The sequence below is a fragment of the Sphaeramia orbicularis genome, chromosome 19, assembly GCF_902148855.1.
Source record: "Sphaeramia orbicularis chromosome 19, fSphaOr1.1, whole genome shotgun sequence".
Taxonomy (NCBI): Eukaryota; Metazoa; Chordata; class Actinopteri; order Kurtiformes; family Apogonidae; genus Sphaeramia; species Sphaeramia orbicularis.
In genome coordinates, this window is record NC_043975.1 from 37822455 (window position 1) to 37836300 (window position 13846).

The window sequence follows — 13846 nt, forward strand, 5'->3', positions numbered from 1 at the left end:
TGTTTGAAACTAGGTAATAAAACTAAGTCTTAGAAACATAGATTTAAGCCACATAGTGTAAACCTTACATCAGTGCTCACCACTGATTTTCTGTCAAACTTTTGTTGAAGTTTCTTTAGACTTGATTTTAAAGCACAACCACACAATCATAACAATGTAGATCGCAAGCAACAAACTTCTACAATCTTTTTTCTCAACCACTAACAGTTATGACCAAAAAGAATTACACTTATTTTGACAGTTAATTATGTAATACTGAATAACCAGGTATTTTTCAGGATATATTAAGGAGTCAAGCTATCGTGTAAATTTATTGTATCCAATGATAGTAAATTACATCAACAGCTTTTAATAATTAAATAATTTTTTTCCTTCATTAAAGATGGACATCATACCAGGTGCAGATGGTCGTTTTGGGTTCACCATTGTGGGAGATTGCCCCCTGCTGGTGGAAGACTGCTCGCCCTGCTCTCCGGCCGGCCGTGCAGGTCTTAGGGCTGGCGATTACGTCATGGAGGTCAATGGCATCCCCGTTAGGCAGCATGAGACGGCCGCGGCTTTGATCAAGGCCTCCCAAGGGAGGACACTCCGTCTGGGGGTGTTGTGTCTTGGACCAAGACAGAAACGAAGCATCAGCATTGAAGATAGTCAGATGGGGGGAGAGGGGGCAAGACTGGACCGTAAACACAAGGCTTTGGAATTCAACAGGAAGGTGAGTTGGAATACTGTAGTCAAGTCATGGCTGTGTCTGAATGTTAATGTGTATTATTTAGCAATACCTAGCGGTGAAGTCATAGGTTGCCCCTCCCTTGTAGTGGCTGCAAAACATGACTTTACTAAAGTTTGTGTTTATTTTACCTGTAAGCCACAATTAAGAATATTTGATAAAGGAAATTTTACTCACTGGACCTATAATTTCAGTGCCCATACAAACAGTTTTACACAGATATAGTCTTCTAAATCCTTAATAGTGTCTGAAGAACATAAGGGCTTAAGCTTAACATCCTCATTGTTCAATCTCCATCAGGTTGACCAGATTTTAAGTGACGAGCCAGAAGTGAAAGAGAGACTCTTTGCTGTGCTCAAGCAGTATGCAGCCGAGAAGAGAGTTGATTGGTTGGCTGCTGTCCTGCCAGAAATATTGACCACGGACGAGCACCGTCAGCTCATCTCCAGTATCAGGTAAGAGCCAGAGGTTTCAGATCCCATTACATGTGACTGGTTGGCGTAGTTAGAGTAAACCATGAGTAGAAAGTTCAGTTTCAGTAGAAAGCGGGTTTCTTGGTTCTGGTCTAATTTTTGTGTTTGGGATACAGTATATGAGAAAAAAAAAAAATCATTGGTTGTTTAATAGTGCTTTAATGACTAGTTGATTGTTACAGTTGTAAACAAAAACAACACTCAAAAATATATTATGTGGCCTCTTGTATGTGCCTGGCTTTGTTGATCCACCATATTATAAGCGTCCTAAAGCTCAGTGTCACAAGTAGGGTTGCCACAATAATGATATTTTAGTTGAGCTGACATACAGATATTGTTTTTTGTGCACTATAAACACTATAAACCATAGCTGGTAGATAATCATCATGGCAAATTGCCCATTTGTTTGGAAATGTTAGTGACCATAAATGTAGTGGCCATGGAGAAGGATGGAGAATAATGAGGCATGAGCCCATGTTCCAGGTAATTCTAACACGGATGCTATGAAAACACTCATCGCACTCACTCACACATCGACCAGATCATTTCAGCTACTTAAATGTTCATACATGCGGTTGTTTTACAAACATTACTGGTCAGAGTAATGTCAACTTAAATACACTCCTCATTCAGATATAATGAACAGGGACATTAACTGTAGAGATCAAAAGCATCTTTTATTCCAGGCTGCAGACATGTTTACTTCTGCAGTGAATTTTAACATGGGGGTCTATGGGGATTGACTCACTTTTGAAGTCAGCCTCAAGTGGACACTCAAGAAATTGCAGGTTTTGACACTTTCATGTAAGCATCATCATGTACCCGTTGGAGATTGCCACTTGGGTATAAACCCCATAGTGATTTATTTGCCCACAAAATACACAAATTCTGCTTTTCCACTGATGGTATCAACCCACAGCTTTTTTGGCATTTCCACTGAGTGAGAGCAGAGACCAGATACTGTTCCTAGTATCACTGATGCCAAGGCTATAGTTGATAGTAAACTTGATTTGGTTTATCCAGAATCATCACTGTGTCAAAACAAACAGTATATATGTCACCACGTATTGACATCTCCAAAAAATCTTCAACCACAGATTCAAATTTTACACCTATTGCACATTCTCAATTTGAAAAACATAAAGACAACATCTTGTGCTGGAAATTACATCATTTTGAGTTTATTTTCATCCTTGTACACTGTTGCCTCGCTATCAGCCACAGGTGTGTTGAATATATAATGTCACAATAATTTATGTTGCATTGCTATAATGATTAGCTATGCTGACGTACTACACTTGCTGTGCAAATGCATTGAAATGATGCTAAAGCCAAGTGAAGCTGAGTAAAATCAAGGTAAGGTGAGTTGACACCATCTGTGGGGAAGTGGAATTAGTGAAGTAGAAGATTAATTTATTAATAATAAACATTGGAGCACATAAAATAAAAGTTGCACAGTCTAGATTTGACATTAAAACAATATACTTATATACATTATTTATAAATACATATTATAGAAAGCTTATTTCTAAAATATGCAAAAAACGTACTGCTAGTGAAAGATCTTCAACTGTGGAATATTCATGTCAGTTTCATCTGTTTTCAAATGTTAAACAAAGGTGAATGGCGACAACTATGACAATTATCCAGAGTAATTGTGGCTCAAATAGCTGAGATAAGGTTATTATGTAATAGCTGAAACAGACCTAATGAGACTTTGTGCATTCATTGTTTGTTTCATTGTTAGGATCCTTTTTTTGTATTTCGGCTCACGTGCCCTGTCTGTCACTAAAAAGTCCTGCTGAAAAGTAAAAAAATCTGAGGGGCTTAATTCATCATGACCAAACAGGCTTTTTCTTTGACAGGGTGGATTATGGGAGGTCCCGACCCCCCGCCAGCCATCTGAGAGCTGCAGTGCACTTTAAGCTTAGGTGGGCCCCATCTGCCACCCACAGTGGTAAATCTACAGTAGCCCTCCAAGTCACAGTCAGTGAAATTGCAGAGTCCCGGTGTGAGATAGAACAGTAGATTTGGATGGGCTTTAGCTTAGTGTTTTTGTTGTAAACAAGTATTGGCAACCAAAACCGTATTCACAGCATGGAAGTGTCTGTGACGACGAGCCACTATAAGCTCGATTTAGGCAAAGACAGATTTTAGTTGAGTGGAAAACATGTTTCAGGAGCAGTGGCCATTCTGCTCATTTTCAGCAGTCCTTTAAAAAAAAAAAAAAACACCTTGAGCTACCCCCCAACGGGCGTAAGTGAAATAATGCCAGATATGAACGTGCAAAAACTTTTTGCGTTGCTTGGGCTGTGGTTACCTGTGTGCCAAAATGACAGGCATTCAGTCGTTTGTCTAAATCCCCAGACAGCGTGTCCACAGATTGCTCTCCTTCCACAAGTGTAGCCAATCAAACCTTTTTATAAGCTGTCACCACTCCACTACTACACACCTTTTGAGTGATATTAATATACTGTAAGAAGGTTTTCCAGCAGTGTGTGAGCAGGTAGCGTGGAGGGAGTTCTGTCACTGCCTGCTTATAATGAGCTGAGGTGACAGAGGGTTCTTTTCTGCCTTAAATTGCTCATAAATAATTCAGACACTGTTCGACTGAGAACCAACTCCTCATTGGTAATTCAGTTATGAAGGACGCTCCTATTTGCCTAAGCACCAATAATAACATTAATGCCATATATCTGTGGTCTTTCATCCCCCACCCATCGCCAAACTCTCCAACTGTACCTCTTTCCCTCTCTCTCTCTGAAGGCTTTATTGTGTTTTGCTTGTTGGATTTTCTTATCGTTCTGCTCTGAGCTCGGGCTACTCCATGTTTTTTTTTTCACTGTGTGGGGACTGTTTTTCCCCCTCTTACTGTACAGGCACCAAGATCCCACCATATCTTTTATCCTCCTCGGAGAAGCAGCATTGTAGCAGTAGGCGTGTCTTCTATTCTGGACACTTCTAGATGGTGCAACACTGCCACGTATAGTTTATTTTTCAACTATGGGGGACAGCTAGAATGATGAATTGTCTGGGGTGAGTACATCATTAAATATCTCTCTCCACTGAGCTTTACGTGTTGGGTGGTATTGTATTTTTTTTGCATTGTGATTAGATGTTGAGGCTGCACTGGAACTGTGAGCCCTTCAACAAACACTGTAGATACAAGATGTTATGCATCACAGCTCAGTAAATCTTTCTTCAAAAAGCTTTTAATGTTTGATATCTGATGCTTTTAGCACTATCTGTTCTCCAGTTAAACTGTCTCATAGGCAATAAAATCTTAAACAATTTAATTAAATCAGTGAATTTCAATGGGATCACACTTGCATGAACACAATTAACAATAACAAAGAGCTTTACTAACTCTACCTAAGTGATTGAAGTGTGTAATGGAGTTATTCTTTGCTTTTAGGATGCAACTTAGACATGGTTTAGGGTGTGTCTGTGTATGTATGCATATTATAAAACATAATGCTGAATTTCAGATTACAGAGGTATTCTTTTTGCGCTTATCTCCCTGGATTTTACCGAGTTCATGTATGTCTGTTTCCTGTCGAACAGCCTGTCTTTAATTGCATAGCCCAGTAAGTGCAGTTGAACAGTTTTCTTCTTTCTACCATTTATTAACACTGTGTTAGCTTTTTAAAGTAAAACCAGAATGTACAGGCTTCTCACCTTTCCCTGCATTAAATGTTCCATATAAGTTTGTTTTTTTCTGCATTGGTATTGATTATAATAGGATTTAATATTCACTGCAGGGGTCAGTGGCTAGAGCCAAAAAAAAAAAAAAAAAAGACAAACATCCTCACAATAGTTTTCTGGCAATGAAGTAGACAATTAAACCCAAATAGCACTACAGCTATCAACTGCAACTGCTGTGTAATTCTTAATGTGTTGAAGATCTGGTTTGATGTGTAATTATACAATCAGAAATCCAACACAGTTTAATATTTTTCATAGAAATATCTGACAGTAGCAATCACTGTCAACGTCGTAGTCTAATTTCACTCTGCTAGCCGTAATGCCCAATTCAAATTTATTGCTTAGATCTGATGTTTTCTGCACTATTGATATTAATTTTGTTTTTAATGTGCGCACTATCAAATTCCATTGTGACCTTGATCTAAACTGACCCACATGAAGAAAAGCAGTGGTCTTAAAAGTGTTGCCATTGTTTCTGTCAGTAAAAGTACTAAAAAGTACTAATACACACTGGGAATGTACTCCATTACAAGTAATGTAAACGTTGCATTTTACTGCATGTGTTTAATGTTGAGCTCTTTTGATTTACTGCATTTTGTTAGACTCCCTCCACAGCAGGGTTGGGACAAACCTCAATCTAGAGAGAAATAAAAGCCATGTGTATTCTCGTCTGACTGTTTAGAGCAGGGGTTGCCAACCCTGGACCTGGAGAGCCACTATCCTGCATGTTTTAGATGTTTCCCTCTTCCAGTACACCTGACAGTTGTTATCAGGCTTCTGCAGAGCTTGATGATAGGCTTATCATTTGAATCAGGTGTGTTGGAAGAGGGATACATCTAAAACATACAGGATAGTGGCTCTCCAGGACCAGGGTTGGCCACCCCTGGTTTAGACTGAGGTTGAATGATTGCAAAAGGTCACATTTGTATCTGACTTAGGATGTGTCTTGGATCAGAATTTAAAAGATCAGATTCCATGTGACTTATGTTGTTCACACTGTCAGTAAAAACATAGATCTGCATCACATATGAGCAGGAAGATCATATTTAGGACACTATTGCCCCCTGTGTGAACAAACCCATTTGGTTCAGTCATGTCTTTATTTTAAGGGAGAAAAGTTAACTCACAGGAGTCAGACTCAATAATTCTATTACAGTCACATTTGTAATATTCCATGGCTTAAAAATACAGTCATCACTACTGCCATTGTTTTGTATACTATAAATATGGCACAGTAGATACACTATTGCCCATAATGTTGGAATAAGATATATTTACCTCTTTTCATTAAATGATTGTCACAATGTAATTTATTCTTGATAAATAAAGTGTAACTGAGACTCAGTATATAATCATTACTCCTGGTTAAAGGTGATTACTGATGTGTATGAATAGGTATAAAAAGAGGAATGTGTCTGAAAACAAAAATATTCCAACTTTATGGGCAACAGTGTGTAAGAACCTACTGATTAAATCTATAATATTGTGGTAAAAGTCAATTTAATTTTCTATATTGCAGTCATTTTTCAACACAGATTCTGTCTATATTATGTAATGCTTCCCCTTATTATGCAAACTTTAGTTTCAGCTTTATTAATTCAGGTGTTCTGTTTGATCCTTAATTTTATATCTTTATGTTTTTTATGATCGTGTTAACCAAGGTACACATGTCTGTTCACAGGATTTTTTTTTTTTTTTTATCACCAGTGCAGTTTGTAAACATATATTTTGGCCATGTTCTCAGCTGCAGTTCAGCCACCCTGTGGTGCTCTTAACACATCTGAAATCTTTTAATTCCACTGCCTTTCTCTCTAAATGGGTGACCCATCACTTTTTTTGCCAGTCTCCAAATGAGGCAGGGTAAATAGATCACATAAGAGACTCGTCTTTCTTTTTTGAGAAAGGTTTAGACATGGCAGCAAGCTCATCGTTCAGCCTCATCCAGACACTGGAAATGAAATGAGGTCTCTTTTATGTCGTTTTTTGCATGTCATTCCTCCCTTTTGAGAAATCTGTCCCTTTCTCCCTGCTTGCTTCTTCTTTCTACAACCCTCCTTCAGATAATTATAGATCTTCTTTGTAAATGAGGTCAAATCAGAACACTCATTTAATTTCAGAGAGTTGACAGGGAAAACTTTTTCTTTTGTGATGAGGTGGCTGTTTCAACAGATAGCTGTGCATTCTGAGATGGACGAACATCTGTCTAACGCACTCACACTCATTATCATACTGCCACGTACTGCATTTGTGTTCGAGGCAGCGACATTAGCTCTGTGATCGGCAAACAGCAGAGAAGTGCAGATGGCAAACACAAAGAGGGACTGTGTGGGTTGCTACATCTACATCACTACAGAGCATTTATTTATATCTCAGGAGTGTGCTTATTGTAGCTGGTAGTGTGTGCACAGGCAGCACTATCTCAGACTGCAGTCATGTTCACCTTAAACCCATTTCAAAATCTGCAGAGGCGGTGACAGAGGGCTAAGAATATTCGGCCTACATCTGTACCTGAGCAGATTTGTCCAGAAATGTGCCACATGCTCTTTTTTTCTATTTTTTTTACGACAACTGAAGTCACAAAACAGCCAACAAATTGAACCAAAAGCCTGAACCAAAAGCCTGAAATAAACACATAAGTGCTTCTATATAGTACATGAGGAGCCTGTTAATGGTCTAATTAGACTGGAAGTTACAGGAGATTTTGGCCATATTAATTATGGATATTAACCCTTTAACCCCTGAGACATTATGTCAATGAAACGGGCTGCTCGGAATTTGTGTCTGTAGAAGTGTCATAAAAGGAGCTGTGAGTATGGGCTTGTATTCCTTTTCTTCAGTGGTTAAGCTTTTCTGTGGGTTTTAGTGTCAAAATAGGGTGGAATAACAGAAAAAGACAGAGAGGGTTTGAAGTTTTACTGGTTTTTACTAAAGAAGGCACTCACAATGTACATCAATAAGAGATTTAGGATGTTTAACATGAACTGTGAACTGGAACACATTGAACAATAATAAGTATTTGAATTTTGGCCAAGTAGTTTTTGTTTTGGGTCTCTTTTTTCTAAATCAGTCCAGCCCCTTTTTGACACTTGGTTGAACTCCATAAAGCAGTTTACATGGTCAACATTCAGTAAAAACACAGTAAAAAAAAAAAAAAAAAGGAAAATCATGACAACACTGCAAACAACAGTAAAAACAGAAAACAAGGAAAATAGTGTAAAAAAAAAAAAAAAAAATCCTAAACCATCTCACTTGGTCTCACTTACTGCTCCATGTTTTGCCCCACATTCAACAGGTGGTGGGGGGTGCAGATGTCTATGAAAAGAAAAAGGTCTATTCTATTAGAGCATTTTGAAAATTTTCCTGTTGAGCAAATGGTTGATTTTTTATTAATATTTTAAATAAATCATAAGTAGCCACTCTGCAATTTTCTAACCACTGTGGGGCTCCAAAGGGTCAGATTGAAATTAAACACACAGTGGATTCAATTATTTCTTTTTTTTTCTGTAAATATCCCACATGGATTGACCAAACTAGCACTAAAATCAAGTGTCACGGTATCATCATCAGAGTCAGAGTATATGACAGCCAATAACAAGTAGTGCTCTAATACCTGTTCCATGTTTCCTTAATGTATAAGACTGTTATAAGACATTTCCACCCACATGATCTCCACAGTGTTGTGACATGTGTGTGGAGGAGGATAAGGGTTAAATGGATAAATTAGACTTCAAATATAGTGTACAGGAATATTATGCAAAAGACCAAAGGAAATTCATCATCCCCTTTTTAATGAAAACTAATGGAGAATCATCCACTGGATCATTGTGCATATAATAGCAATGTTATGTTTTTTTTTTTTTTTTTTTTCATAGCTCTGTTATAAAGACATTAGAGGTTAAAAGGATAAATTAGACTTTCAAATCAAAAGTCTGCAGATCCAAAGTGAAGCCACCTCATAACTAACGTAAGTGTAAAATCACTCATGGCCACTAGATGCTGCCTTCAAATAGCCCTGGCCTTAGTTATGGTGAACTTCTCTATAAAAATACTAAACTAACATTTCTGCATTTGTGTTATTTATTTTGGTCTCATTTTGCATTCTATTTAGACAGTCTCGTTGGTGTTCTGGTGGTTTATCTCTGAAATATTGATCTGTTAATACGATTTTAGACAAATTTGACAAATTGATTGACAGCTAGCTTACCCCTGAGACTCACTTTCAGACCTTGTCATTAAATAAAGCATTTTTTTTTTGTCAACAAGACAGTTCAGCTGTAGGATGTGGTGAATAGGATACACTAAGACTAAAATGTTGATTTTTTTATTATGCAACATGTGTTTGTGTGCTAGTATATAGATGGCTCTGACCCCTCACATTGCAGCCTCATCCTTTTATTCAAATATGGTCATTTCTGGCTTCTAAGAGCCAACAAATTGTGGGCTCTTGACTTCAGAAAAACAGTTAAAAAACCAGTGGATGGTGTCACTGTAGCACTGTCGCCTCCCAAACACAGTCTGTGTAAATAGAGAGAAAGTTGTTAGAAATTCAATTCAAACACACGCATTCTGTGATACTGCTTTGCTATGTACTCAAAAGCTAATGGACAGTGTGGTTTCATATTATTAGAAGGGTTAGCTAACTAATCACAAAAAATAACATTTGGTCAGGAAAACCTGTTTACTGCAGATCAAGATGCATCATGAAAATATGTTTGCTTTTTACAAGATTAGGCAAATTGGTAAAGATACAGTTAATGGCTAAGTATACAATATTTTCCCTAAAAACAATAATCCTGTTTGGTCATCACCTCTCACCCTTTTTAGCTCACCAGCTGATAGGTCACAAGCTATTGAGAAAGCACTGTGTCCGTCATTGTCTTTGTCATCTTCGTTGTCCTCTTTGTTAGCAATTTCTTCAAACATCTTCTCTGACGAAACTACTGGTCAGAGTCATTCAAATTTTATATATCGGGACAAATTTAGATTTTTGTATTTTCTGACAATTTTTTTAAAATATTGGCCTTAACTTATAATGTGGCATATTTTAATGGTTTATAATATGGACATGGTTAGAGATATCAATATTGTTACAATTGAGCACTGATAGGAAGTCATATATGGACTTTCATTTAATTAATAGAGTTCTCCTCCAGTGAAAGTACCACCCACTTTTATTGGGAGATTGATCTCCTGCATCAAGACCACAGGATTCTAACATAGCAGCAGAACCTGACAACCTCGCAAATTCAACTTGTTATTGAGTCTTGATAGAACATGCTGGTCCTATTTTTTCTATCAGTGTGTTGTGGTGGATTTACCTGCAGACACCCTGCTCTCTGCCTTTATGCCCAATGTTCCTACTGGTTTGCAGTGTTTGGGATGTTTCTGGGCATCAACCATTTGGTAGTGAGTTTGTATCTCCAGCCAATCATCGCATCATGCATCAGTGGAACAATATAAAATCAAAGTGACTCTGGTTATTCCCCTCTCTTCTTTCTACTCTTCTCACTTACTGTACTATTCTGCCTCAGAGATTAAACTTTGTTTGAATACACACAAACACTCGACCCACGATGCGATTACCTCTAACCCAGTGGTTCCCAACCTTATTTGGCTCGTGACCCCATTTTAACATCACAAATTTCTGGCAACCCCAGACATTCAAAACAGAGACATGTTTTTGCTAAAATTTATTTGTTTTTGATTATGTAATAGTTTGTTTTACTATGTTGCAAATAAACGTTAATTTTAGATGACATTTAGTCTATATAATGTATATTATTATGGACGGAGGCAGAAAAGCCAGGTGTAGATTACTGCACAAAGTGAGAATTTTATTTTCCTTGGTCAGGATATGTACAGTCAGTCCAGCTTGGATTTACAAGACTGACAATTAATACTGAACAAACAATAACTCAAATGATGAATTATAAAAGAGCTGCAGCATCTGAAACCGACCACAATGAACATTTGAAAGATAAACAGTACCACAGTGCTTCAGTTTCAGCTTCTGAGTTTATCATGTCTCTTATGTATTGTGATTGTCTCTCTCAACTCACCATATATATTTTTATTAGTTAGTTTTTATTTTTATTTTTATCAATTAATAGAAATTTCAGGCGACCCCATGTGGGGTCCCGACCCCAAGATTGAAAAGCACTGCTCTAACCTGTGGACGGCTCATATGGCAGAAACGAGGAAGCCTGTGCTTTGGGTGTATATTGCCTCTAGAGCACTCCTGTAGCATTCTGTGAAGGTGTGCATGTGTTTAAAATATAAACGCCGTGGCAAAATCAATAAATGAGTTATTTTTCTATCTTACTTCTTTTTTCTTGCCATACCACTCACTCTCCTCCTACAGTCAGTTGTTAGCTTGACTACCACTCATGGAGTCTGAACGCTTCTGTCTACAAACGCAAGCTATATATACTTTCAAGAGAAAAATTAATAATAAGCCCATTTTAGAAGTAAGGTGTTTAAGTCACAGAAGCTGTGCATTTTAGTTTTCACATACGTAAATAAAACATGTATATGTGTTAAGAGCTAAATCAGGGCTTACGCATCTAAGAGCAGTAGCTGTAGACATCAAGGTTTTTTGTATATTGTGTCTTATTACTATCTCTCCTCCCCTCTGTACAATAAGTATGACCTAATTGCTCTATTTAGCCACTTTGCTGCGGTGTTGAGAATAATTTTCCGTGACAGAAACTGTGACCTGTGGTTTCCTCATAGAGTGGTTAATATTAAAATAAATTTGTGCTTAAACAGATGAGGATAATGAAGTAGCTTTAGTGACCGGGGCTCACGTTGAATTCGATGTTGCTTATTGGCCTCTTAGTGCTGTTTCTTTCTTTACAATAAATGTGACCTAATTGCTGTATTTAGCCACCAGTGTTTTTTTGTTTTTTTTCCACGCAGCTTAATTGGTTTCTTGTTGACATATACTATGATGTCTCTTGTCTCTGTCAGCAGGTTTGGTAGCTAATTGCTTGACTTGTGGTGTTTTTCACAGAAGGCACAACACCCTGTCTGAGTGAGGCTGATTCATCTTATCAGCAGCGAATCAGCTCGTCAGAACACAACTGACTGGCGTAGGTGTTTTACAGAACGGTTGTTTTGTAAAAATGTGTTCAGACTGGCTCTCAGTTGTATCCTACTGTAACACTGAATTTACAGCAAATAGTTAAGCTGGATTTGATCGATGTAACGTCAGAGATTGTGATGTTCTTTTATACCATGTCTGAATTGTCCTTTGGGTCTGATTGGAAAGAACATGAAGAAATATATGAGATACAGTGCATTTTGTGTAGGGAGGTGCATATGTACCTTGTGGTCTTAAGTCACTAAAATGCTTTGGCCAGTTCTTGCCTCAGAGATCTGTGTGTAAGATTTAGCTTGCTCAACTGATGGATCATGACTCTGGGAAAAAAAGAAGAAAAGCTTTTAAATGGCTTCTTCATTGCTTTAAAATGCAATCTGATTTTGGACTTGTATTTTGACAGTCAAAGGCTACAGTAGCTGGTGGTTGCCTTGGTAAAGAAAATATTTGATCAAAAAGTGTTTATAGGCAAGATGTAGCAGTATTATGACTTAGTGTCTGAAGTATGGATATACAAACAGTTACAATGAAAAAGGACTGAGACTGAAATGTGCGAAAATGCGAAAAGGAAAATATCACTAAATCCTGTATATTGTCTGTGCAGACTCAAATGTGTAGTCATGAGGAAGTTTTTTATGAGAGTCATGTGTATAACTTTTGTTGAGGGAAAACAAAAATCTTTCGACCTTGACCATGGGTTTGAGAAATACCTGCATTTGGTTTGGATTTATGAAAGTTGGCTAAAACTTAGAGATCATGGGGAAAAAGTGGGTCTTAAACCCAGACCAGTTTTAGAGGCAACGATTTATGGGAATATAATAACATGAATGGAATATAGTTGTCATTGTTATGTACCGTAGAATATAGATTTTACATAAAACAATTAAAGCGCCTCCATGATGTCACCCATTGTTTTCTGCTGTTTTGAAATCAGCAGTTCTAATTTTAACCACCTTCACCATCTCAGCTTTGTGGAGCTGGTTACCATGCTTGGAAAAAAGGGAAGAGCTGTGGAGAGCGAGGGGTGATGAGTAAGTTAATACTAATCTGTAGTTTACAGACACAGTATTAAAGTCAGCTTCTTCCAACATTTGTATAATAAAGTCACCACAACTACAGCAGAGCGGTCTGTAAAGAAACAGATGTTGTATTCAGTGAACAGAAACTCTGAAAGTCTAACTGCATTAGTCTGACACTGCAGACGTCTTATATTAGCCTCCAAATCTAATTATTGAAGCAATAATTTACAGAAGCAACACTCAGAGTAAGTCTATGATAGATCAGGCTAAGATTGTCTTTTTAAAATTTCTAACAAGTATAACACATCAATACCCAAAAGACGTCAACACTGAAAGCAAAACAAAACAAAAACCACAGGTGAACATCCTTTGAGGTTGGATGTTATGGTCGGTGTTAATATGGTGGTGAAGGACAGATCTTTTTGTGCGTGGGTGGATGGTTGGTTTGTCTCGGCAGCTGTTGTGATCACTTGAATGACAAGTCTTTTTTCTTTTGTCAGCTCACGTGGGAGGGGATGTCTCAGCTTATTTTATCTCTATAGTCACTGCTCGAGCGAAAAACAGCCAGTATTCCCATACCATCCAGTATGTACAGCGGCCAACCTGTGACCCTCTTTGACATTTAAGCGTGTTCATTGTGGCATAAAATATTGTTATATTGTTAGTCTAATACACTTGTCATTGAATTTGTGTTTGTCACATTTCCGCCAGTTTTTGTTCCTTAACTCCTTATTTACAGATGAAAGTTATAGCCCAGAAGTAACAAATTAAATTTATTACTATCCTTTAAGTAAATTATTGGTAAACAAAAAATATTGTTTAT

The 13846-nt window shown here is 37.5% G+C and overlaps 1 protein-coding gene across 1 annotated transcript in view; it reads left to right on the top strand.

Annotated features, from left to right (window-relative positions):
• The window catches only part of grid2ipb (glutamate receptor, ionotropic, delta 2 (Grid2) interacting protein, b), a 50928-nt gene that overhangs the window by 926 nt on the left and 36156 nt on the right, over positions 1-13846 (top strand). Inside the window, 2 exon segments of the mRNA XM_030122678.1 lie at positions 383-712; positions 1028-1182. Coding sequence (XP_029978538.1) covers positions 383-712; positions 1028-1182 — 485 coding nt within the window.